General features: G+C 53.2%; 2 protein-coding genes and 1 pseudogene across 7 annotated transcripts; all 3 read right to left on the reverse strand.

The window, feature by feature from the left end:
* Positions 1-157: 157 nt before the first annotated feature.
* On the reverse strand, positions 158-10,649 carry TMC4 (transmembrane channel like 4). The gene is made up of 15 exons (XM_011385646.2): positions 10,420-10,649; positions 9,801-10,014; positions 7,970-8,115; positions 7,628-7,860; positions 7,391-7,512; positions 3,794-3,941; positions 3,100-3,267; positions 2,768-2,931; positions 2,384-2,510; positions 2,019-2,116; positions 1,533-1,716; positions 1,040-1,170; positions 785-940; positions 504-582; positions 158-413 (listed from the first exon to the last, which is right to left on the reverse strand). The coding sequence occupies exons 1-15, from the start codon at positions 10,496-10,498 to the stop codon at positions 345-347; spliced, it is 2,118 nt and encodes a 705-aa protein (XP_011383948.1). The 5' UTR covers positions 10,499-10,649; the 3' UTR covers positions 158-344.
* Positions 10,650-10,779: 130 nt separating this feature from the next.
* MBOAT7 (membrane bound O-acyltransferase domain containing 7) lies at positions 10,780-22,449 on the reverse strand. Of its 6 annotated transcripts, none has more exons than XM_011385654.1 (8): positions 22,291-22,449; positions 21,477-21,555; positions 21,212-21,341; positions 20,519-20,645; positions 18,533-18,692; positions 17,070-17,430; positions 15,097-15,273; positions 10,780-11,762 (listed from the first exon to the last, which is right to left on the reverse strand). In XM_011385654.1, exons 2-8 carry the CDS (start codon positions 21,550-21,552, stop codon positions 11,375-11,377), a joined length of 1,419 nt encoding a protein of 472 aa, XP_011383956.1. In that variant the 5' UTR covers positions 21,553-21,555; positions 22,291-22,449; the 3' UTR covers positions 10,780-11,374. The 6 variants fall into 6 exon arrangements, with proteins under 6 accessions (XP_011383956.1, XP_011383958.1, XP_011383957.1 ...); XM_011385656.2 differs by having other exon boundaries at positions 22,174-22,440; XM_011385655.2 differs by lacking the exon at positions 22,291-22,449 and adding an exon at positions 22,026-22,167.
* On the reverse strand, positions 14,779-14,897 carry LOC111734059 (annotated as a pseudogene).
* Positions 22,450-22,803: the final 354 nt, after the last annotated feature.

The raw sequence follows: 22,803 nt of genomic DNA on the forward strand, positions 1-22,803 counted from the left end.
GGTTGAGCCAATCACAAATGTACCTGCACCCGCTGGACGTGACCTCTGATTGGCTGGAATCCCTGTCAGGCCCTCACAAAGCCAATACGTTTCATTGACCTGTATCCCGCAGAAGCCTTGCCTCCGGCATCGGGACGCAAGTTTCAAAGAGCGCACAGTAGTCTCTGCTGTGTTTATTGATACAAGAATAAGGTTCATTACAGTCAGGGTGTTCAGAGCCCTGGAAATCTCAGAAACCCAAGGCTGGAAGGAAGTACATTCTTCTCCAGTTCTCTCATTTCACAGATGACGTGGTCTAGGCAGGTCTGGATCTGAAAGTGAGAGTCTGAGCCAGACTGAGAAGGTCAAAGAGCCCTGTTGGCGGAGCTTAGCGCCACAGCGCGCTGTGCTAGGAAGACTTTATTCTGCGCCTCCTGTGGTAAAGGGTAGAGAGAGGCAGTGAGACAGACATGTCCCTTTCCATATTCCCCAAGACCCCTTCCCAGGGATCCGGCCTGGCTCACCATCTCTATCTGCTGTTTGAGCTCAGAAATGAGGCGTCCATATGAGTTAGCCAGTGTCAGTGTATACACCATCAGAATGCTAGAGGAGACAGGAATAAAAGCCACTGTACAAACGCTCTTAGGATATCTTCGTATGGCTCTCTAGAAACCCGGGATCTGGACACTCCCCCCTCCTCCTTCAGACCCGGGAGTCCACGTCCCCAGACCCCTCCTTTCTTCCGACCCCAGAGTTTAGGTCCCCAGCCTCCTCCTCTCGGATACAGGTAGCAGGGCCCCCTCACCTAGAGATCAGCAGAAGGGGCACAGCAAACGCCTGGGTCCCCAGGAAAAAGATAAAGTTCTGGATGGTCTGAGGGAGGCTGGAAATAGACTCAGGGATCTGGGCCCAGATGGACGACTGTCCCCGGAATGGACCACACAGCTTAGAAGGTGGGATCCTGAAGTCAGAGGCAGGAGGAGCTCAAGGATGGCCAAGAGTCGTAATGCTGGTTGAGGGTGGAGGGAGGGACAGAGAGGTAGGCGCCTCTCACACTTACAGGAAGATGCTATAAAGCACAGGAACCGCGGAGATGGCCAGACCGAGGAGAAGGACCAGAGGGAAAAAGAAATTTGCCATGGAGGCCCGAAAGGTGCGGGAGGCCGGAGAGCAGACGGAGAAGAGGGCAAGCTGGCGGGGGAAGGAGGAAATCTGAGACACAAGAGTGATCCCCAGACTCTTTTCTCCATCCATGAGTCCTGGCCCCCTTCTTAGGATCCAGGAGTCCCAGTCCTTTCCCACCATCAGACCCAAGAGTCCCGGTCCCCTCCTCTCTCAGACCTAAACATGGAATCCCCTAGGCCCCTCCTCCTATATCCAGGAGTCTATCCTCCAGACCCCTCCTCTTTCAGCATCCAGTAATCCGAGACTTTTAATATCCTCCTCCCCAAGGACCCACGAGTCACACCCCTCAGTCTCCTCGTCCCCCAGCGCCCAGAAGCCCAGGCCCCAATACCTCCAGCTCCAGACCGATGTTCCTCCCCACCCCTTACCTTCTTCAAATAGAAGAGCAGTAGGAACTTGGCTGTGTTGAGTAAGGGCAGCAGAGGGCAGAAAAAGCTCCCCACCCAGACCACCGTCTGCGCGTAGATGAGCCCCAGAACCTCATCGGGCACCTGGAATTCCTGGGTCCCCACCACGCGACGCAGTGTCCCGGGACAGAAGCCACAGAACAGTCTGAGGAGCCGGGGGATGCCAAGTCAGCGGGGTGGGGGGGGTTCCCCGCCTCCACCATCCCACCTACCAATCAGAAGTGAGCATATCCGAGGAAGGGCGGAGTTGTCAAGGTTCTGGAGGGGGTGTGCCCGACGGGAAGTAACTACTTAACACGTGAAAGGGCGGGGTTTGCAGACATCGGGCAATGAAACAAAGTAGCAGAGGCAGGGCTAGAAAGAGGGCGGGGTCAAGGGAAGGAAACAGGACGCTGGGTGGGGCCCTCTCTGAAAGGGGCGGGGCCGCAGCGGGGTCTGGGCTCTCACTTCAGAGGGAACTGGATGAGCAGCATAACAGCCACACCAGTCAGCAGATCAAAAAGCAGGAGTCTGTACATCTCCTGCCCCAGCCGAGTCTCCCAGCACTAAGGAAGGAAAACAGGAGTCAGAAAGACCTCAGGACCCAGGCACCCGAAGCCCAAGCATCCGAGTCTCAAAATCAGAAGTATATGAGACTCGATCAATACTTCCTCTGCGGGTCTTCAGTTTTTCAAACATCCATACCTCTGTCCTCAAGGGGAGGGTGCTTTAGCACCCCATGCTCTTCTCTCCTCCCAGATCAGGAGTCTGGACCCACCCGGCTCCTTCTTTCCTTCAAGGCCCCGGGAATCCTGGCCCGCTGTCCTCCTCACCGGAAGTTCTTTGTAGTTGTAGCCACAGGTTTTGCACTCCCCAGCCTCCTTATTGCCCCCGCAGGTGATTTGATTCCAGAGGGAGAGGAGCAGGACCAACAGAGAGGCCAGGCGGAGAAACATGGTCCTGGAAAGGGAGAGAAAGGGGATCAGCCCTCACCAGGTGCCTGGCGCGTGCCAGGCCGCTCTGCGCAGAACGTACTCACGAGTCTCCCCATCTCACAAATGAAGGAACTGAGGCTCAGTGGCAGAGAGGGTTGGAATTTGAATCCAGACCTAATTGGATCCCATATTTCGGGATTTCCGTGTTTTATCTGCCAGAACCAACGTCCCTCGACCGACCTGCCTCGCCATCATCTCCAGCCCACCCCAAAAGGCTGGAACCTGAGCAGGATTAATACGATCTGGCGGCTCCTGGTGTAGCCCTCCAGTGGGGCAATGAGCTTGAACATGGGTGGCAGCACAAAGTTGACCACTGAGATGAATATGGACGGAAGGTAATCCACCCCGAGCTTTAACAGAGGCATCTGTTGGACAGGGGGCCACTCCTAGGAGGGAGAGGGACCAATAGAAGAGGCTCTGGGGTCTTGGAGAAGCCAAGCTTGATGTCCTCCCCCAGCCTCTTCTTCCCTCAGCACCCTGAAGTCTGAAGGCCAAACATAACCACCCATCCCTCCTAAGATCCCAGGAATCTTAGACCTCAGTCGTCTCCACACCTGCAGCTCCACAGTGGACTCTGTAGCCCAGTAGACGCCGTAGAAGGCTGCCCCCAGGAGCGTGACCACCAGCAGGTTGAGCAACACCCGCACCGACCACACCCTGGCTTGCTGGCCTAGGGTCCGCACCGCAGCTCGGCGCCGCACCACTGCTTCCTCCAGCTCCACCTGTGGCCAGGAGAGATGTCCATTTGGGTGCCATTCCCCCAGGCCCAGCCAGGGGCCCAGAGCCCTGGTTCAGCTAGAACTGATATAGAAACACTCCTCTGAGGACTTCTGTAATCCTCTCAGTCCCTCCAGGGCCCTCCAGGTGACAATTTAGGTCTCCGGGCCCCGCCTTTACAGGCCCCGCCCAGCACCAGAAGCCACACCCAAGGCCCTGCCCATCGCTCATGCCTGGTGCAGGAGTTGTTCTACTTTATCGAGCCCTTTCTGGCCACGCCCTTCTCAACTTCGAACCAGGAGCTTTAGATCCCGCCCCTTTCCTGCCGCAAGCTTTTTCCTGTACCCTTTGACCTCAGGCATCCCCGCAGCCTCCTCCCATTCCTCTCATTCCCCAAGGCCCACCTCCTTAGAAGATAGCTATACCTAGTATCCCCTCTGAAGCCCCACCCGTATTCTAGGCCCCGCCCACTGTCTCATCCCCGCCCCCTCTGGCCCCTATCTGATTGTGGGTCCCGCACCCTAAGCACACCTGCAACTCGTATAGGATAATGCGTTGGCGCAGCCGCACGTGGACATCCCCGCTGAGGCCAAAGTCCCAGGCAGAGAACACCCAGTGGCTGTAGCTGGTCAGGACGCCGGACTCAGCCAGCAATGTCTGCTTCAGTCCGGACACCGAGCTAAGAGAGGCGAGATGCGGGAGGCGGGATGTGGCAGGGCGGCCACGCGCGGGTGGGGGTTGGGAGGCAAACAGGAAAAATACATCCTGAGACCTTGGGCATTTGGCGAACTGCTACCTGGTGGAGAAAGTCAGAGGCAGAGACACGATACAATCCTTGGAGCCGAAGACCAAGAGATATTCCGAGATAAACCCTGAGATCAGACACCCGACAGAGACCTAGTAAACAGGGACCCAGATCCAGGATAAAGACCCTGGGGAGAGACAGAGGTGTAGAGGGGGACTGACAGCCCCGAAGGGGACAGAGTCAGAGAAAGGGAGAAAAAGACTCAGTGAGGAGAAAAAGACCTAGAAAGAGGGGTCAAGGACTGAGGGAAAGGGAGGGACAGATACCTTCCCTTTCTGGCAGGGGAGAAGGACAGACTCAGAGAAGTGGAGGGGAGGCAAAGAAGAGAGGGGCAAAGACCTGGGGCAGGGAACAGAGCCAGCGAAAGGGAAACAAACAGCAAACTGGGCAGAGGGAGCCCATTCCACCTTCCTCGCCCTGGTGCAAGCCTCCACCACCACTTCTCCAGTGGATGGCCATAGACGTCTCTCAGGTCTCCATGCTTCCACCTGTCCCCTCGGAATCCTTTCTGTTTTTGAGCCAGTGCAGATCAGATGGGATTTCCTATTGAAACCTGCTCCACAGCTTCTCCCTGTTCCTGACATGGAGGCTCCATCACACAGCCAGGGCCCACCTAATCTGGCCCTACCTACTTCTCAAAGCTCAGATTCTGTCCCTCCTCCCCTTCCTCCTGTCCTTTCATTACTCAGATCACCCCAAAGCTCTTTCCACCACAGGACCTTTGCACTAACAGTTACTTCTTCCTGGAATACCCCTGTCTCAATTGTCCACCTGGCTGGCTCCTTTTCGTCCTGGTCTCCATCTACAGGTCACCTCCTCAGAGAGTTCTTTACTGACCCCTCCACCTCATGAGGGTCCCCAGCCTTCTATTCTCTATTTTATTCTCTATTTTACGGGGTGGCAAACTACAGCCCAAGGACAAAGTCCTGTTTTTTTGTAAATAAAATTTTACTGGAACAGCCATCCCCAATCGCATACGTACTGTCTACAGATGCTTTTGCCCTGCCACTGTGGAGAGTAGAAACTGAGACCCTATGGCCCACAAAGATGCAAATATTTTCTGGCTGCTCTTTACTTTTTTATGACAAAAAAAAATATGCTGATCTCTGCTATATCGTATCATGAAGGCCTCCTATGTGAGTGTATCAACTCACCTGTAAGGTATTCACATGGAATGTGCAAGTGTAGCAAATGAACATTGTACACCTTAAAGTTATACAATGTTATATATCGATTATATCAAAAAAAGCTGGACATATCATTCCATTTGTTTTCTACATAGCTTTGCTCCCAAACTGAAATGGTTGATTTGCTTGTTTAGTGATTTAAGTCTATCTCACAGTTTATCTCCCCTACTAGATTGTGTGGGCAGTGTGATAGCTGAAAGAGTCTTGAAGAAGCTTCTGGAGGCTGGTCATGTTCAATTTCTTGTTATGAGTGGGAACATTCCAAGCTCTCCTCTTTGGTTTGTGCATTTTTCTGGATGTGTGTGCTATTTTTAAAAATAAAAATATATACAGTTAACTAATATTTGACAAGGGAGCCCACATACTCAATGGGGAAGCACAGTCTCTTCAACAGTGTTGGGAAAACTGGATGATGACATGCAGAAAAATGAAATTGGATCCCTATCTTATGCCACTCACAAATATCAACTCAAAATGGATTAAAGACTTAAGCATAAAACCCCAAACCATGAAACTCCTAGAAGAAAACATAGGGGGACATCTCCTTGCAATTGGTCTTAGCAACAGTTTTTGGGGATGTGACACCAAGAGCACAAGCAACAAAAGCAAAAATTAATAAGTGGGACTACATCAAACTAAAAAGCTTCTGACAGCAAAAGAAAACATCAACAAAATGAAAAAGCAGTCCACCAAATGTGAGAAAATATTTGTAAATCATATACCTGACAAGAGGTTAATATCCAAAATACATACAACTCAATAGCAAAAAAAGAAAAGCAAAAGCAAAACAAAAAAACCCTGATTTTAAAATGGTTAAAGGAATTGAAAGGAATTTTCTAAAGATGTACAGATGACCAACAGGTATATGAAAAGATGTTCAACATCACTCACCAGTTTCACAAATGAAAACCACAATGAAACACCATCTCACACTTCTCAGAATGGCCATGATCAATAAATCAACAAACAACAAGTGCTGGCGATGATGTGGAGAAAAGGGAACCCTCATGCACTGTTGGTGGGAATGTAAGTTGGTGCAACCACCATGGAAAACAATATGGAAGTTCCTCAAAAAATTAAAATTAGAACTACCCTATGACCCAGTAATTCCTCTTTTGGGTATCTACTGAAAGGGACTGAAATCATTATCTCCAAGAGGTATCTGCACTCTCAAGGTCATTGCCACATTATTCAAAATAGCCAAGACATGGAAAGAAACTGTCACCAGGGGCTGTGGGGATGTGTGGGAGAAATGGGGAGATGTGGGTCAAAGAGACGAACTTCCAGTTATGAGCTGAATAATGTCCAGTGTGGTGACTGTAGTTAATGACACCATACTACACACTTGCAACTTGCTAAAAGAGTAGATCTTAAAAGTTCTCACCATAAAAAATAGGGGGTAATTATGTGATATGACGAAGGAATCCTATATAAGTATGTCAAATCAACTGTAAGGTAATCATATTACAATACATACATGTATCAAATCAACAGGCTGTATATTAAAACGTATACAATGTTATATATCAATTATCTCAAAAAGCTGAGAAAGTTCGATGTAAAAAGAAATCCAAAATTGATTACTTGTCACCCCCCTGGTCCAAGTAAGCCACCATGATCTCCCACCTGAATTGCTACAACAACCTTGCCCTGTAATGCAACACATAATTGACTCATTTATGGCTTACTGCTTATCTCTTGTCTCCCCGCTAAAATGTCAGCTCTGCCAGGACATGATCTGCTGGCTTTTTGTTTGTTTGATCTACTGTGTGTTTTGCCAACTGCCTAGAACAATGGCTGGCACATAGTAGCTGCTCCATAAATATTTGTTGCATAAATGAATGACTAACTGATATTTGTTTTCGGTATCTTGCATCTCCCTTCCAGAAAAGATGTGATTAATTTGCTTGCTTGTTGAATAACATACCTTCCCTAATAGACTCTAAGCCACAAGAAGGTAAAAGTTCCCATCTTTATCCTTGGCCCTGAGCACTTAAGCATTTAAAAAATTGACTTCAACTCAGAGAAAACGGGATCACAGAGTGAGACTCAGGGTTCCTGGGGAGGGACTTCTACCAGCACTGCTCTCCTCTACCCCAGTGGTCCAGGGTCTGGGTGTGCAGGGGTGTCACTGACCGATGCAGGATGAGCACCAGGGACAGAAGACCGATGGCGAAGGTAGAGCACAGGTAGGAGACTGCCAGGCGCGGGCGTGGAGGGTAGAACCCGTAGAAGAGAGGGGACCATTCTAGAAACCCCTGGGGATGGAAAGGAGGAGCAGGGGTCACCGTGGGACTGGCAGGGGCGGGTTCACAGAGCTGTGCGATCACTGCGGCTCGGAGGAGGTCTCCCAGAGGAGGTCCAGGCACTCACCTCCCCCGAGAGCAGGTTGAAGACCTGGGATGGGAAGGTGATCAGGCCCTGGGGGTGGGGGTTGTAGGAGCCGCAGAGTGAGGAGGGGTCAGGGCCAGGGGGACCCGGGGGAGCTCCGTCCAGCCAGGCGGGCAGCAGCGTCATGCAGGCCTTTAGCACGGAGGCCAGCACGTTGAGAAGCAGCAAGAAGCGCAGCAGCAAGAAGTAGGACTCGGTGCCGGCTCCAAACTGGCCTGCAGGGGGTGGCAGAGAGGAGTCGGGCTTCTTTCTGAGGCGGGACCGACCCCTCCACCCCACCTCCCTGAGACCCGGGAGTCCGGCCGTCCCCCAGCCCCATCGCACCCCCAATTCTCTTCAGCGTCCATGCCCAGGGCTCCAAGCTGCGCAAGCCTTCCCACATCTTCTCCTTGGACCTCCGAAGCATCAGGGCCCGGTGTGCCGCTCTGGACCCCGAGCCCTGGGCCACTTGGTCCCTGGTGTAGCTCTGCCTGGAAGGAAACAGGCGGAAAATGAAGGGCCTAGCAGCCCCAGATGGAAACCACCCAGATGCAGAAGTAACCCGACAGTACATTGCGGTGAGTTCTTGACAGGGATTCTCTAGAGCGATGAAAAGAAACACATGATGCTAAGCAGAGGCAGCCAGGAGGAACAGCAGGACTGCAGGGTCTACTGACTGGGGTCCCAGAGCAAGGGTCGAAGTGAGCGCTGCTCTGAAGTGTGCAGACCCAGAGGGCCCAGCTCTGAAGAGCAAGAAAGTGATGGTGTACAATCTTGTGAGGGGGGCTTGTAGGGTGCTTTGGGGTACTGTGGTGTCTCTCATTCTAGGTGAGGTTCTCATGTGCCTGCACTATAGGAATACTCTTTGCATCTGTACATCATTTTCCCTGCACTTACCTGTAGGCAAATATCAGAGTAAACATTAAAAAAACAAAAACAAAAAAGAAAGGAAGATGTGATATCCTGACTGCTAATGAGAAAGATATGTTTGGTCTTCAACCCGTTTTTGGCACACAGCTCCTAAAACCCGAGGAATTTCCTAAGTGCTGAGAACAATTAAGCTGTCTTGTTATGTTAATGAGTGACAGCTAGAAAGCACCCAAGGGTAGGGGCTGGCTGCCAGTGGAACCGACCAGGTGATTGGGAGTTTGGACTGCTCATCGCCACAGTGGGGCTGGAAGGTTGAATCAGTCAGCAATGCCAATGACTTACTTGATCACGCCTATGTAGGAAGTTTCCATAAAAACTCAAAAGAATAGATTCAGAGAGCTTGTGGATTGGTTGAACACGTTGAGATTTGGGGAGAGTGGTGACCTCTGAGAGGGCATGGAAGCTTTTTTGTTCCCTTCCCCATACCCGGCCCTATGAATCTCTTCCATTTTGCTGTTTGAATTATATTCTTTTACAATAACCAATGATCTAGTAAATAAACTGTTTCTCTGTGATCTGTGACCTGTTCTAGCAATTGAACCTGAGAAGGGGGCTGTGGGAACCTCCAATCTATAGTCGGTGGGTCAGAAGCTCAGGCGACAACCTGGACTTGTGACTGGGGGCAGTTTTGTAGGACTGAGCCTTTCACCTATGGGTTCTGATGCTGTCTCCAGGTAGATAATGTCAGAACTGTGTTAGATTGTAGGACACCAGGAGAATTGCCTAATGGCATGTTTGGGGGGGGAACCCTCCCACACCCATTAGAATTGTGTCAGAATGACAAAGAAACAAGAGTCAGTTTCAAGGGCCACCTGAGCAGCCACACGGGCCCCATTCTTGGAAAGGCCTTGCCCGGGCTTCGAGTGTCATGCTGTTGTGATCTTGAAATGTGTAATAATGATTTAAACAAGAGACCCAGTGTTTCCATTTTTCACTGGACCCTACAATGTATGTTGAGGGAGAGAGGAAAGAAAGGAGTGAGGAGTGTCAGGTTCGGAAGTGGAGGAGGCAAAGACAGAGGAAGACACAAAGCAGAGAGGGAAAAATGACAGATTTCAGACTCAGAGAGAGTGAGAGGCTTGGAGGAAGAGAATGCAAACCTGGGAGGGAGAAGCGAGTCAGGAACCACGAAAGACTCCTTGGAGTCAGAGAGGCAGAGACACTGATGGGGAAGAGGAGACCCAGATCGGCAGGGAGGACAGGGAGGGGCGCACATAGACCCCAGCAGGTGGGAGGTGGGCCTCACCTGTGTGTCCGTCTGGCCTGCATGGGCCAGGGCAGCTCCCGGGAGGCAGGGGGGTCCCGCAGCTCTTTTGGGAAGCCTTCCGCGAAGGCCTGGATGCTCCTTTCTCCATCATCCTCCTCATTTTCCAGTGCCCCCGAAAGCAACACCCCAGGGCCTCGGTACCGAAGGGTGGCTGCACTGGGGAGCTCACTGAGCACTGAGGACAGTGATGGGCCTGGGAAGGACAGGGACTGGGAGGACCCAGGGGTCCAGGCCCCCAAGTCCCTCCCTAAGCACTAAGGTGGACCCTCCAGGCCCCTCCTACCCCAGGGCTGAGGAGTCCATTACTCAATTTCCTGTTCCCTCTTATGCGGACTTTTGCTACCACGGCCCCTCCCACTCCTCAGATTTCCCATTTCCACCCCCCACCTCCCACCCCCTGGACTCCAGTCAAGGTCTCAGACCCCTCTCCATGACCCAGGAATCCCAGCCTCCGGTTCCCTTCTCTCCTAGAAACCCAATCATCGAAACCCTTCCCCCATTTGCTCTCTGGACCCTGGCATCCAGCCTTTCATTCTCCACCTCCCTGGGAACTTCCACCAGCCCCAGGGGTTCGACTCGAACTTCCCAGCTCCCCCACCTGCCCTGGGCTCCCGGGGTGCTGGCCACCCCGTGGTAGAGCCGCTCGCCTCAGGTTCCCATGCAGGGGTCTTTTCCATGGCGCAAGCGTAGTTGTTTCCGTCTCTAGGGTCCAGCGGCAGGGCTTGCCGGAGGGAAGGGCGGGGACTGGGACAGGTTGTACCTGGGGAACCAGGTGGCCTGGGAGGGAATACGTGTATTTCCTATAACCTGTCAGGGCCGCTGCTCCGAAAGGTCCCCTGGGAACTGAAGTCCACATGTATCAGTGTGGCTGCTGGGGGCTGGGGCACCACAGCACACAGGAGTCGGTGGCACAAGTCCCCACATCAGTTGGTCACCCAGATACCCCACATTCACAGGGTCTGTGTGCAACACTTTATTGGGTGAGTCACACATTCTGACGCTGTTAGGCCACAGGATGACAAGAGAGTGACAGGAGTGTTGGGACCCTGAGGTGGCTCAGACGAAAGCCGCAAGAACGGTGGGCCCCAGGCTTGCTCGACTGAGCCTGTTTTCCCTTTGTGGAGCGGGAAGTTCGTGTTTATTTCCAGGCCTGAAACACTGGTGTAGCAGAAGAGGGGCAAAGCCACCAGAGGTGCCTCACACCCAGAAACTGCCCTGGGCTGCTCCCCCAGTGGAAAGCAGAAGGGAACTTGCTCTCGGCCCCTGCTGTTGCAGGGGACGGTGGTCTGGCTCCCTGAACATCCACAAGCTGTGGCAGGGATAAAGGAAAAGTCTTGTCTGGAAAGCATTTGGGTTTTACAGGAGGGACATGGCCTTCTGGAACTCTCAGGTAGCAGGCAGGAAAGCGGGAGAACCCTCAGCAGTGCTTAATGAAAGGCGGAACACTGGGCAGGGACAGGGAATCCTCTCCAGGCCCCGAGCACATCAAGGACTCTGGGAAAGGAGCCAGTAGCCTGGTTCACGGAATTCCCGGGCAAAAGCCTTCGATTGGCTTACTCCTCCCTGAGCTTTTCCGGGGCAAGGCTGGTGGCCTGGGACCCCGTCTTCCGCCGGCTGGGGCTGCGCCCACCCAAAGCCAGCCCCAGGCCCAGGGCCACCAGCGCCAGGACATGAATGCAGAAGTAGATGGAGGCCCAGTAACGGAGGGTCTGGCCCAGCGAGAGTAGCACAAAGCCCATGCTCATGTAGTCGTAGGCACGCATTTTTAGGAACCAGTGCACCCAGTCCCAAGCCCGCTGCCCGCCAGGTCCAAACCGCCCCCGCAGTGCCGACTCCAGCCGCCCCTCCGCTGCCAGGCACAGCGGGATGGTCAGGAAGCTCAGGTAGTAGCCAGGGTGGAGGCCATGCCAGTAGGCACTCAGCAGCATGGTCCAGGCACTCCTGCAGGAGGAAAGGGAGTCAGACTCTGGGGTCTAAGCCCCTAGCCCCTTCTCCCTCAGATCTAGGAGTCTTTACTCTCTTTTCAGAAATCCTGTTAACTCTTTCTCAGCACCCCTTTTTCTCAAGACCCAGATATCCAGGCCCCCAGCTGCTTCCCCTTTGGGGATCATGGAGTATAATTCCTGTTCCACAAAGACTCAGAAATCTCCAGCCATGGTGTCCTCTCTGTGTGGACCCCAAATGCTAGCCTTTGAAGATCCACAGACTCAGACTCCGGTTGCAGCTTCCACAGAAAACTGAGACAGTGGCCTTCTGGGAGTTTGGGAGCTGGCGTGAAGGTTGTTCCTGCCCATGGCATCCACTTTTCCCTCTGGCACATCAGGGGGCTTGAAGTACAAAAATCACCTAAGACAATAGTGCCAAACACCACGTCCTTCAAGATGTAAGTGTCCATAAGATGGTTGCATTTTCCTTGGCCATCTCCTCGAAAAACCTAAAGTTTGAGAATCTTTCCTCGGTCCTTTGGAAACAGATGTAAATCTTTGAAAAGGCAAAATAAGCCTGCAGAAAGCCTTCAGCCCAGGGATGTTTTTCTCGGGGCCTGAGAGCCATCTCTTTGAAACCTAATCGTCATAGAAGACAGCGAGCCCTGTCTTCTGGCCACTGTGGGGGTGCATCCTAGGCCTGGTCCACTGTAGCCACTTGTTTGTCAGAGATAGTTTGTTCTTCAGGTAAAGACCACTGTTTAGCACAGGGGTACCCCAATTACCAGGTGAATTAGGGATGGACGTGAAAGGAGGCAGGGCAAACAGTGCCGCTGAGCCCTCTTCCGTGCAGACAAGTTATGGTTTCTCTCGAGAACATGCTGTGTAAAGGCCAGTAAAGGGCAGGGTGTAAAAGGATGAGATTTATTTCTGTCTTGGTAACACCATTAGCGGTGACTTGTGATGCACAACACCATCTGGTTTAATGCATATCCAATAACAAAACTATGATCTTTGTTTCATACTTACGGTAGAGAATTCTCTGGGGCAGGATGCTATCCTCAATGGGGGACAGGACAGGAGGATACATACCCAGGGATTTCAAACCTGTCCTCTATCCAATTTGCGTCCAACCCCATTTTGCTGCCCTTTCGTGCAGCAAACACACTCCAAAGACTCATCTGTGCTCCTCCTTGGCACGTCCCCTTCTGTTCTCTCATGAACCTGCTCCAACCTGCCTTTCACATCTGCCCCATAAACTGCCCCATCAAGGGTACCTCCTTCCATCACACCCAACCCAGTGGTCCCCCCTGCCTTCATCACACTGAGCTCCTGGCCCCATGTGACACAAGTGATCACTCCCTTCTCCTTGAAACATTGGTGTCCTCGGCTGCCTTCCAGGAGTGCTTTGCTGACGGTCCTTCTATCTCATGGCTGTGTCTCGGCAGCCCCTCCCCCTGGTCCGCGTTCTTACCCTAGGCACTACTGACATTTGGGGCTGGGTGGTTCTTTGGTGTGGGGGGCTGTCCTGTGTTGAGCTGCATCCCTGCCTTCTACCCACTAGATGCCAAGAGCCATAACCTCCTGGTTATGACAAAAACATCCCCAAGGTAGACAGGGTAAAGGGGGTCAAATATAGGGGATAGGGGGAAGGTGAAGTGGGTAAAGGGGATCAAATATGTGGTAGCTGAAGGAAACTGTACTTTGGGTGGTAAATATGCAATAGACTATACAGATGTGAAATTATAATGTACACCTGAAAATTATATAATTGTATTAACCAATGTCATCCCAATAAAGTTAATGAAAAAAAATACATATATATGTATGTGTGTATACATATATATATATATAAAGTCCCCAGACATTGCCAAATGCCCCTGCAGGTGAGGCTCAAACGCTCCAGTTGAGAATGCCTGGTTTGAACACTGGTGTGCCCTGGGTTTTGACATGCCTCTCAGCCCCCAAGCTTTAAGTATCATCTGTCTATACCTGATGACATTCAAGTGTCCACTTCTTACCAGCCTTTCTCTTAAGCATCAGAATCACATAACTAACAGCCTATCCAATAACCCCAGCTAGAAATCTAACAGTCACTCCAAAGTCACTTGGGTTTAGCAAGACTAAACCAAAGGCTCGCTTCCTTATACCACTCACTCCTGAAACTTCTTCGTGCCTGGGTCTCCCTTTCTTGGGAAATGGCTCTTCCATGCTCTCAGTCACTCACACCCAGCACTCGGGCATTGTGTTTCATTTCCTGTCTTTCTCATGTCCCACATCCAGTCCATATCAAGCCCCAAGTCCACCTCTCAAATCCATCCACTTCCGGCCACTGTTCTCCACTCCAGGACACCATTACCTCTTGCCTGGCCAGCCCCGAAGGCCTCTGATTTCATCTTCCAGCTTACTGCCCACTCCCTTCCTCTACTTCTACTATATTCCCCACATGACACCAGAGTCCATTTTTAAATTGGATCGTACACCCAGGTAAGCCTAGCTCCAGAGCTGCCATTGTCAATGACTTCATTATGAGAATGTGTCAGGGTGAATCCTCACCTCATCTGGTGGCTTCAGGAAGGCTGAACGTCGAGGGTTACCTAACCTGTCTGAGCTTTGGTCTTATCTTTAAAAGGGGAACAAGAGTTCCTACTTCCTAAAGTTAGGAAGATAAGGTCTGGCACAAAGTCTCCACTCAAGAAATATCAGATGAGTAAAGAATAACAGAAGCTAATATATCGTGAGCACTCAGCTGGAAGGCCTCACATGGAGTACATTTCATGCTTTACCTTGCTTAATCCTTACACGAACCTAGCAAGCAAGTAACAGCAGTACCCCATTTAAAAGAGGATGCAGAACACACTCAAGGTTTCTTAGTAAGTGGTGGCTGATATTCTGTAAAGCCTAGCTACTGAGTCCAGGGGGCTCAGTACACTGCTTCTTTTTTCTTTTCTATTTTAGGTGAGGCAACCCTTGGTTGACCTCACAGATTGCAAGGACCTTGTTAGCTTACAATCCCTTATTTTTTATTTTTATGCCTACAGCACCTGGTCTTCCTAGGTGGTCTCCTATCCAAGTACTAACCAGGCCTGACCCTGCTTAGCTTCCGAGATCAGATGGGATGGGGCTCGTTCAGGGTAGCATAGCGGTAGACTACAGTACACTGCTTCTGACCAGGCTGACTTTCCAGAAGTAGACACAGGCCCAGAGTAACGCATATCAGTAGCTGAACAGGCTTAAGAAACTACAACTCTCATGGTCCTCGGGGCAGAGGCTCAGCCAGGGAAGGCATAGGTGGCCCCAGGCGCTGCTGGGAGATGTAGATCTGGGCGGTCCCGGGTGGGCGGGCTCACCTGAGGACATAGGAGCGGGCGGGCGCGCTCTTGTAGATGTACTGTGCCAGCCACCACTGCACCGTCATGTTCCAGTAGCGCATGCCATCCCGCACCCGTACGCAGAAGTCAGTGCCGTAGCAGTCGATGTTGCGGACGGTCTCATAGTCGTACTCCAGGGCGGCCGCCTTCTCCAGACTGGGGGGGTGGAGGGTGAGGGTAGGGGACAGACATGCAGCTCAGCCAGGTCCCTTTTCAACGCTGGCTACTGTCCCAGCCCCGATGCTAAGGAGGGGATTGCGTGCAGGCAACAGCCCTCTGGCTGTCACGTTGGCTAGGGCATCAGGGGAGGGTAGCCCAGAGGGAGCCTTTCTGAGGAAGAAGGTACAGGTGGGGCCACATAGTTCACCAACGAGGGGGCTCTCTTGGCAATGGGGCCCACAACAGCTTCAAAAAGCCTTTGAAGGGTTACAGTTGTTAGGCTACAAGTCCCTAGCAACCTGAACCTTCATAGTCTCCCATGCTAGGGAAAGGCTTTACCTTAGCAACCAAGCTCAGTGTATTCAGAGAAGCCTCCGAAAGTGGTCCCTTCTGAGTTGCAGGACACTGTAGTTGCTAGGGAAGTAGCATCCCCAGCAATGAGGTGGGCCATGGCTGTTCTAGGCCCGTGTGACACCTGGGTGGTCTCTGTTGCTAGGGAAAGGGCATTCCTTAGCAATAAGGCCGGGATGTTTAGAAAAGCTTCTGGAAAAGGCCTTATGATTGTTCAAGAAGTGTCATCTCCAGTAATATGGTGGTTCCTGGGGCACTGCTGCCACGTGGTGGTGGTAGGGGAACATCCTTGGCCCAGTGAAACCTCTGGCGGCATCTGATAATGGGGGCGGGGGCATCTGCTAGGAGTGGGTGAGCGGGTTTAAAAAAGCTTTCAATCTCCACCTGACATTTTCTGGGGACGCCCTCCTCAGGAACTGGAGGTCCACTTATGGTTACTAAGGCAGTGAAAATAAATTCACGTGGGGGTGCCACCTCCCCCACAATGGAATGGCAGCTCCTGTCTACTAGGGGATGGCCCTAGTCAAGGAGTAAGTTATAATTGACATTGATGAGGGGGTTGCTCCCCCAGCCCCAGCTGTGGCAGAATACCATGGATGATAGGAACAGAAGGCAGCCCTTCCTGTTGCTAAGGGCACCATTTCCCTAGCAACACAGGAGCAACACTTCCTTAGCAACAAGACAGTTCAGTGTTATCAGCAATGCGACTTACCTAGCGGTGAAGAAGCTAGATGGGTAGCATTACCAGCAACAAAGTCAATTCATCATTACCAGGGGCATAAACTTCTTCAGCAACAGTAGGAGGGTGATCTGCAGTTGCTAGGAATGGTGCCCACCACTCTGCTAGAGGCCAGCAGTCAGGGATGCCATTTTCTTAGAAACAGAGAGCAACTACAGGCTATGTGATGACAGTACATAGGAGGAATGAGGGGTGGGGAGATACTGGCTCCTAGCAAAGGAGCAATTTAGGGGGTAACATTTCCATAGCAACAAAGAACCGGTCTAGCAGGAAGGGGCAAACCGCTATAGCTGCTAGAGAACCTGGTTCTCAAGCAAATAAGGGTGGTCCAGTTGCCAGGGAACTGTTTTCTTAGCAACAAAGGGTAACCCATCACTGCCCAACGATGGCATCCTGAGAAACCAGAAACAACTGGGTTATTGGGGTGACACTTCCATGGTTGCTAAGATACCACTTTCCTTTTCCTAGCAACAGAGAGCAATTTGCCATACCAAGGAGTGACAAGCACTAGCAGCAAGGGGCAATCTGTAGGTATCAGGAGTGCTGTTCTCTAGGACAGGGGAAGGTGGGCTGTGGTGGCCCAGGGGCGACACTAACAACAGGTGGTGGACCTGCCCCCTGCTCTCCTCCCTATTAGGGGCAGGGCCAGCCTGTGGTGATGGGGCCTGCTGGGTCTTGGGCCACCTCCCTCCCGCCACCTGACCTGCTGGGGGGTGGGCAATGGAGGGTGGGGCCGCCCCCGGCCCGGGCTTTGGCGGCCACGGGGTAGGCCCCGAAACCCGCGGCAATGCAGCCACACTCGGCCACAATCCAGGCCACGTAGAAGCGCATGCGGAAGGCGAAGAAGACGGGGATCATGTAGAAGAGGCGGGCAGGCAGCGGGCGGGCGTAGAAGGCATCCTCACGCACGGCCTCCAGCGGGAAGAGGTGCGAGGACAGCAGGAAGAGCAGCCCAAAGAGCGGCGCCGGCCAGGCCCGACGTAGCAGGGGCCGCAGGCTGGGTACGGCTCCCGGGAAGGGCTGCTCCAGCCAGTCCAGGTATGTGCGGTAGCGGAAGAACGGGCCTGTAGCAGGGGAAGGGCAGCTGGTCAGAAATGGGACAGCCGGAGGGGTGAAGGGCTCAAGTATGGGGTGGGGCGAGTAAAGGCAGGCAGAAGGAAGTAGAGACAGGGGTGGGGTGTGACATCCAGAGGGAGAGGAGATTCAGCCAGAGACGTAGAAACAGAGGGGAGGACAAAGGACTCAGTAGGAAAGCAGGCCAGACATTTACAGAGAGGGACAAAGACCCATTGAGTGAGGGGAACTAAGGCTCTGAGATGGAGAGTCAGACCCTGAGGAAGGGGGTGAGCCCGGTGTGACTGAAAGAAAGCATAGCAGTGTGGCAGGGGCTGGACCCGGAACCAGGCGGGCTCACGATTTTGTTCTCAGTGCTAGGAAACCACGTGGCCCATTCACCTTTCACAAGAGCTGAGCTGCCTGGGGCAGCAGAGGGGCAATGATGGAAAATGGGAGGCTGTTGTAGTATTTTAGATAAAATGATGGCCTGGCCTAGAGAGGGAACAGTGGGGATTAACAGAGGGACAGGTGTTAGAAGTCTTACGTGTTACAGAAGGCCTCATAGTGTTTGATTCCATTCTAAAATGTGCATGATAAGCAAATCTACAGATAGAAAGTCAACCGGTGGTTTCCAGTGACTGAGGGAGGATGGAAGTTTGGGGGATGATGGCCAAAGGGTGCAGGGTTTCTTTCTGGGATGACGAAACTGTTCTAGAAGTAGGTAGTGAAGACGGTTACACAACTCCATGAACATAATACAAACTAGCCAACTGGACATGGCTATGTCAGTTATGCTCAACAAAATTACCATCAAAAAGAAAACCTTCTATGAGGTCAACAATAATGACAAATATTTTCTGAAACTAAAACAGAACCACAAGCCGTGAATGTTTGTTCCCGGGGCAGCAGGAACACCATGTGAACAGATTTTTCTCTTTATCTGTTTGCTCCCAAAAAGCTACAAGGAATCGCTTAGGCTGAAAGCAGTCTATCCTCCTCTGGGGGAGCCCAGGGTCCAGTGTGAGAGTCGGACATAGAAGCCCACCCTCAGAGCAGCAGATGCTGTGATGGAGACAGAGGGGAGGCAGGCCTGGAGGCAAGCATACTCACCTGTCATGATTCCCACGTAGCAGTAGCTGTAGCTTAGTGTATCCATCAAAGAGGGGACATCGGGCAGCAGTCCCAGGCTGGGCCCCTTGCTGAAGCCCGAGGCCAGTTCCTTCCTCTGGGCCAGGTGCAGGTCCTGTACCTCACTGGCCAGACTCACCAGCTGAGAGGAAGGGGCGGGGGAACAGGTCAGACCTGGGACTCCTCACACTATCTCCCTCAAGCTAGCCCTCTCAGCACCAAGAGATGCTGGCCGTGCAGCTGGGAGCCGAGGTCTACCCCTGGGGAACACTGGAGTTGGGATTAAGGGCATCTTAGTGCCTCTCTGATGGAAGGCGTGCCCTGGGACTCACCGCTGGGCCCACCTGTGTTCTTTCTGTGCTCTATCCTTCTGTGTTCTGCAGTTTGGGGGTTTAGATACATCCTACTCTCATGACTCCCAAACTTGACCCCTGGCCAGGACTTCTCCTCCAGCCCCTAACCTATTTATCAACTTGCCTCTTATCAATTAATACTCGGGTGTCCACTGGGCACCTCAAATTTCACACATGCAAAGTAGAACCTGGTATTACCCCAGTGCGGATTGCGTCCAGGCTCTCCCTGCAGGCATTGACACCACCATCCAATTACTCACTCAGGCCAGAAACTTTCCTCACTCCCCTTATCCCCTTAAGTCTCTCCAGCTTGTCCCTTTTGTTCTGCCTCCATCAGCAGGCTGAATATGATCAGCCTGTTCCTCCAGGTCTGCTCTGTACCCTTCTCCACACAGAGCCAAGGCCGGCCCTCGGTCAACAAGCCTCTGTGTCTTCCAGCTTCTCCTGGTTGAGTCGACAGAGAGCCCCAGGCAGGAATGGAGGAAGGCAGGACTAAGAGCTGGGGTTTTGTAGGTCACACTGAGATAGCATGACCCTGAATAGATTGTCTCTAAGTAGGTGCCTCTATACAAGACTTGTCCTCCCAGACTCCCCCACCTGACCCTCCTCCCATTCTCTTGGGCCCAGGGCTGGTACGGCGGGCTCTCTGACTACTGGTCCAAGTCTCCTGCACTGTCCCTGTGGCTCCTCCATGTCCTGCCCATCCCATTGTAAGTAACTCCTCAAGTTATCCTGGATGTGGCATTTCCTGTGGGACTCTGACTGACCTACTAAGATCCAGGTCAAGTTGACATCATGTCTACCAGCTAGGTTTTGACTAAGGAGCCCGACTTCATCCCATCTTCCCTCCCTATTGCAATCTCATCAAAGCACCCCGAGTCTTTACTTAAACATGTAAATCTGGTCACATCACCTCTTCTGGCAACAAACCCAAAAACCTTTTCCAGGGCACCTTGGGCCCCCACAGGTAGAAGCCCAAGCTCTCTACACTGGCTGAAAAGGCCCTTCAGCACCTGGTGTCCCTTCTCCTTCATTCTCTTGAACACTCCATGTGGCTGAAAAACCAGCCATGTTGGAAGTCAGCCTGCTGTCCCTGCATCCTGAAAGGCCCAACTCTTCTCCCAGCTAACCAATGCCTGCCTGTCCTGAGCTCCCATCCTGAAGAGACGTGGTTTGCTCCTCGCATGACTGTTCTGTTCACCAGTATGTCGCTGGAGCCCAGCGCACAGTGGGAACTCACGACTTTTCAGTCTGCGATGGGGCCTGGGTATGTATCTGTTGTCACCCATCTTCCCAGGTGATTTAGAGCCAGACCTGGTTTTGTGCCCTTAGATAAGTGCCTTCTCCCCAGAGAGGTTTTCCTCCTTTGCAAAATGGCTTGCTCCAAAATGCAAGGAGTGCAAGTTGGTGAGCACTCAGCTTGGCCTTTGGTACCCACGTGGACATTACTTGGGATACCTCTTTGCCCTGGGGAAGAGCTGAGATGTCCAGTCCTGCCCCTGGGGAGTGTGGCAGATAAAATCTGGTCTCCCTTCCCCTCCCCCCAATGGGAATGGCAGGGCGGAGGAGGTGAAGTTGAGGGGTTAATTGGCACAAAGCGGGTGGGGAGTCTGACCTTCAGTGTCAGCAGCAGCTGGACAGCATTGGTGAAGGGTGTGGGAGTGGGCAGGCCCAGCAGGCTGAGTGCTCGGAAGAACAGGAGGTAGGAGAAGGTCCAGGCTAGGGCCAGGGCATGGCAGGAGCTGGGGCAGAGGCAGGAGGCGGTGGTGCTGGGCAGTGCTGAGTGAGGGGACCTCGCCTCTGCCTCCCTCAGATTCTAGCTACAAATCCTCCCCAACCTCCCACCTTCAGAGATAGAAAATGGGGGCAAAGGGATGGGGACAGAATGAACATAATTTTGAATGAACAAGATTGAAGCAGCAAGAGAAGAGGCACAGCCATGTAGAAATGCGTAGCAACAGATAAAAGAGAATGAGAAGAGGTTAAGAGAAGCTTCAGAGTGAAGACCCTTCAATCCATTTTGTACTGTGAGGAGGGGGAGAGAGGGAGAGAGAATTCGGATATGAATGGTGGCAGGGCCAGCAGACAAGTAATATCCTCCTCTCTCCCAAATGAATCCATAACATGGATGTAGAAGATAAGGATAGACAGGGACAAGACTCAGAAAAAGGCAGAAGAGGAAAAAAAAAACCAGACAAATGACAGAAACAAGGGGTAAACAAGAGACTGAGGCAGAAACAGAGAAAGACCCAAAGAAGAAACAGGTTGCTTTTTCACCCCCACCATTCTCTCCCACCCCTATCCTCACCAGGGCTGGGCCTGAATGAGGGCCCAGGTCCCAAGGATGGTGACCAGAGAATGTAAAGTGTGGGGGCCACAGGTGAATAAGGTGAGCCCCAGGCCCACAGCTGCTGCCCCCCATTTCTTCAGCCCAGGTCCTGCAGGGAGAAGAGACAGCATAAGCCTGAGACCTTCCAGCGCCCACTTCGCCCTCCCCGTCCCCCCCGCCCCCCTCCCCCGCTCCGGCCGGCTCCCTCCATTTTATTATCCACTGGGGAGGGAACCTGACTCACCAGCTTTCTTAAAGAGGAAGCCGATGGGGATGGAGATAAGAAGAACCACTAGATATGTCCATTCTTCTGGCGACATGGTCTGGGGGAAGGACAGAGGTTCGTAGTGAGAACCCAGAAGTCCAGGTCCGCAGCCTCTTCCCCTTTGAGGATTCAGAAATCTGCCCCCTGGTTCCCAGTTGTCCAGGACGGAGAAGTCCCGCGCTTGGCTCCTCTCCTCTGAGAGAACATGAGTCCAGACCTCCAGGCCTTTCTTCCTTTGAGGATAGAGGATTCCAGCCCCAGCTCCGTCTTTTGAGAACCCAGGCCTCCAGCGCCCCCCCTCCTTCGAGGATCTGGCGACCCAGCCTCTCTCTTCTGGTCCCCCGGCCCTTTCCTCTTCGACACGCAGGTCTCCAGACACCCCCAGCCAGTCTTCGAGAGGACTCAGAGGAGCCCAAGACTCCAGCCTCCACTTCTTTCGGAGCTCCGGACCCCTCCTGCCTAAAACCCGAGAATGGGCCCCACCTGGGTCTCAGGCACTCTCTCTAGCCCCACTTCGGTTACGCGCACCCAGTGGCTGTCAGGTCCGCCCGGTCAAAGCCACAGGCGGTTACGCCATCCGGAGCTCGGCCGCGCTCCGGCGCCGCCCCCGCACCCCGTCAGGTAGCGGATGCGCAGAGACGCCACCGCGTCTCTGGGAGCCCCCATCCAGGCCCACCTGGGCCCGGCTCCGCGCCGCCTGCCGGGCAAGAGGCGGCCGAGCGGTCCCCGCCCGCAGTCCACCCGGGTCTGGCCACGCCTCCCCGCCTCGCACGCCCCAGCCTCTCTTGCGGACCCGCCGAGCTGAGCGATCCGGGGCCACGTGGGGGCCCCAGTCAGGCTCTGGAAGAGGTAGAGAAGGAGCTGGCACGCGGCACCAGGAGCACACGCCGGCCGCTGGACCTGGACCCCGGATATGCCCAGCCGCAGTACACAGGGGGCGGGGCTTCGGGCTCGGGAAGAGGAGGAGTCCGAGTTTCGGACTCTGAGCGACGCAGAGGGACCCGGGAAGGAGGCGGGGCCAGGCAGCGTTTGGCATGAGACCGGGCCTCCGCTTCGGGTTCCTTCGGGCTGACTCGGGCGGCAGTGTAGAGGGGGGACCACGAGCTTCGGTTTCCTTCGGAGACAGTCGGCTATGAGTGACCCGGGTTTGCTGATAGGCGGAGTCTCAGGCTTAGGTAACAGGAAAAAGGCGGTGATCAGACCCTATCCCCGGGGGGCGAGACCAACAGCGCCCAGCTCTGAAGGGGTGGGGCCCCGGGCTTAGTCGGCCAAGGAGGGCAGGGTCAGGGCAACACGCCTCGTGTTC

This window comes from Pteropus vampyrus, unplaced genomic scaffold (assembly GCF_000151845.1).
Source record: "Pteropus vampyrus isolate Shadow unplaced genomic scaffold, Pvam_2.0 Scaffold745, whole genome shotgun sequence".
NCBI lineage: Eukaryota > Metazoa > Chordata > Mammalia > Chiroptera > Pteropodidae > Pteropus > Pteropus vampyrus.

Coding starts and splice junctions, on each gene's coding strand:
- TMC4 (XM_011385646.2), bottom strand. CDS start 10,498: ATGGAAAAGACCCCTGCATGGGAACCTGAGGCGAGCGGCTCTACCACG. Junction 2,932..3,099: donor AGTCCACTGTGGAGCTGCAG/GTGTGGAGACGA, acceptor TCTCCCTCCTAG/GAGTGGCCCCCTGTCCAACA. Junction 1,717..2,018: donor CTCATCCAGTTCCCTCTGAA/GTGAGAGCCCAG, acceptor CCGGCTCCTCAG/ACTGTTCTGTGGCTTCTGTC.
- MBOAT7 (XM_011385654.1), bottom strand. CDS start 21,552: ATGTCGCCAGAAGAATGGACATATCTAGTGGTTCTTCTTATCTCCATC. Junction 20,646..21,211: donor CTCATTCAGGCCCAGCCCTG/GTGAGGATAGGG, acceptor CCTCTGCCCCAG/CTCCTGCCATGCCCTGGCCC. Junction 18,693..20,518: donor AGCTGCTGCTGACACTGAAG/GTCAGACTCCCC, acceptor CCTTCCTCTCAG/CTGGTGAGTCTGGCCAGTGA.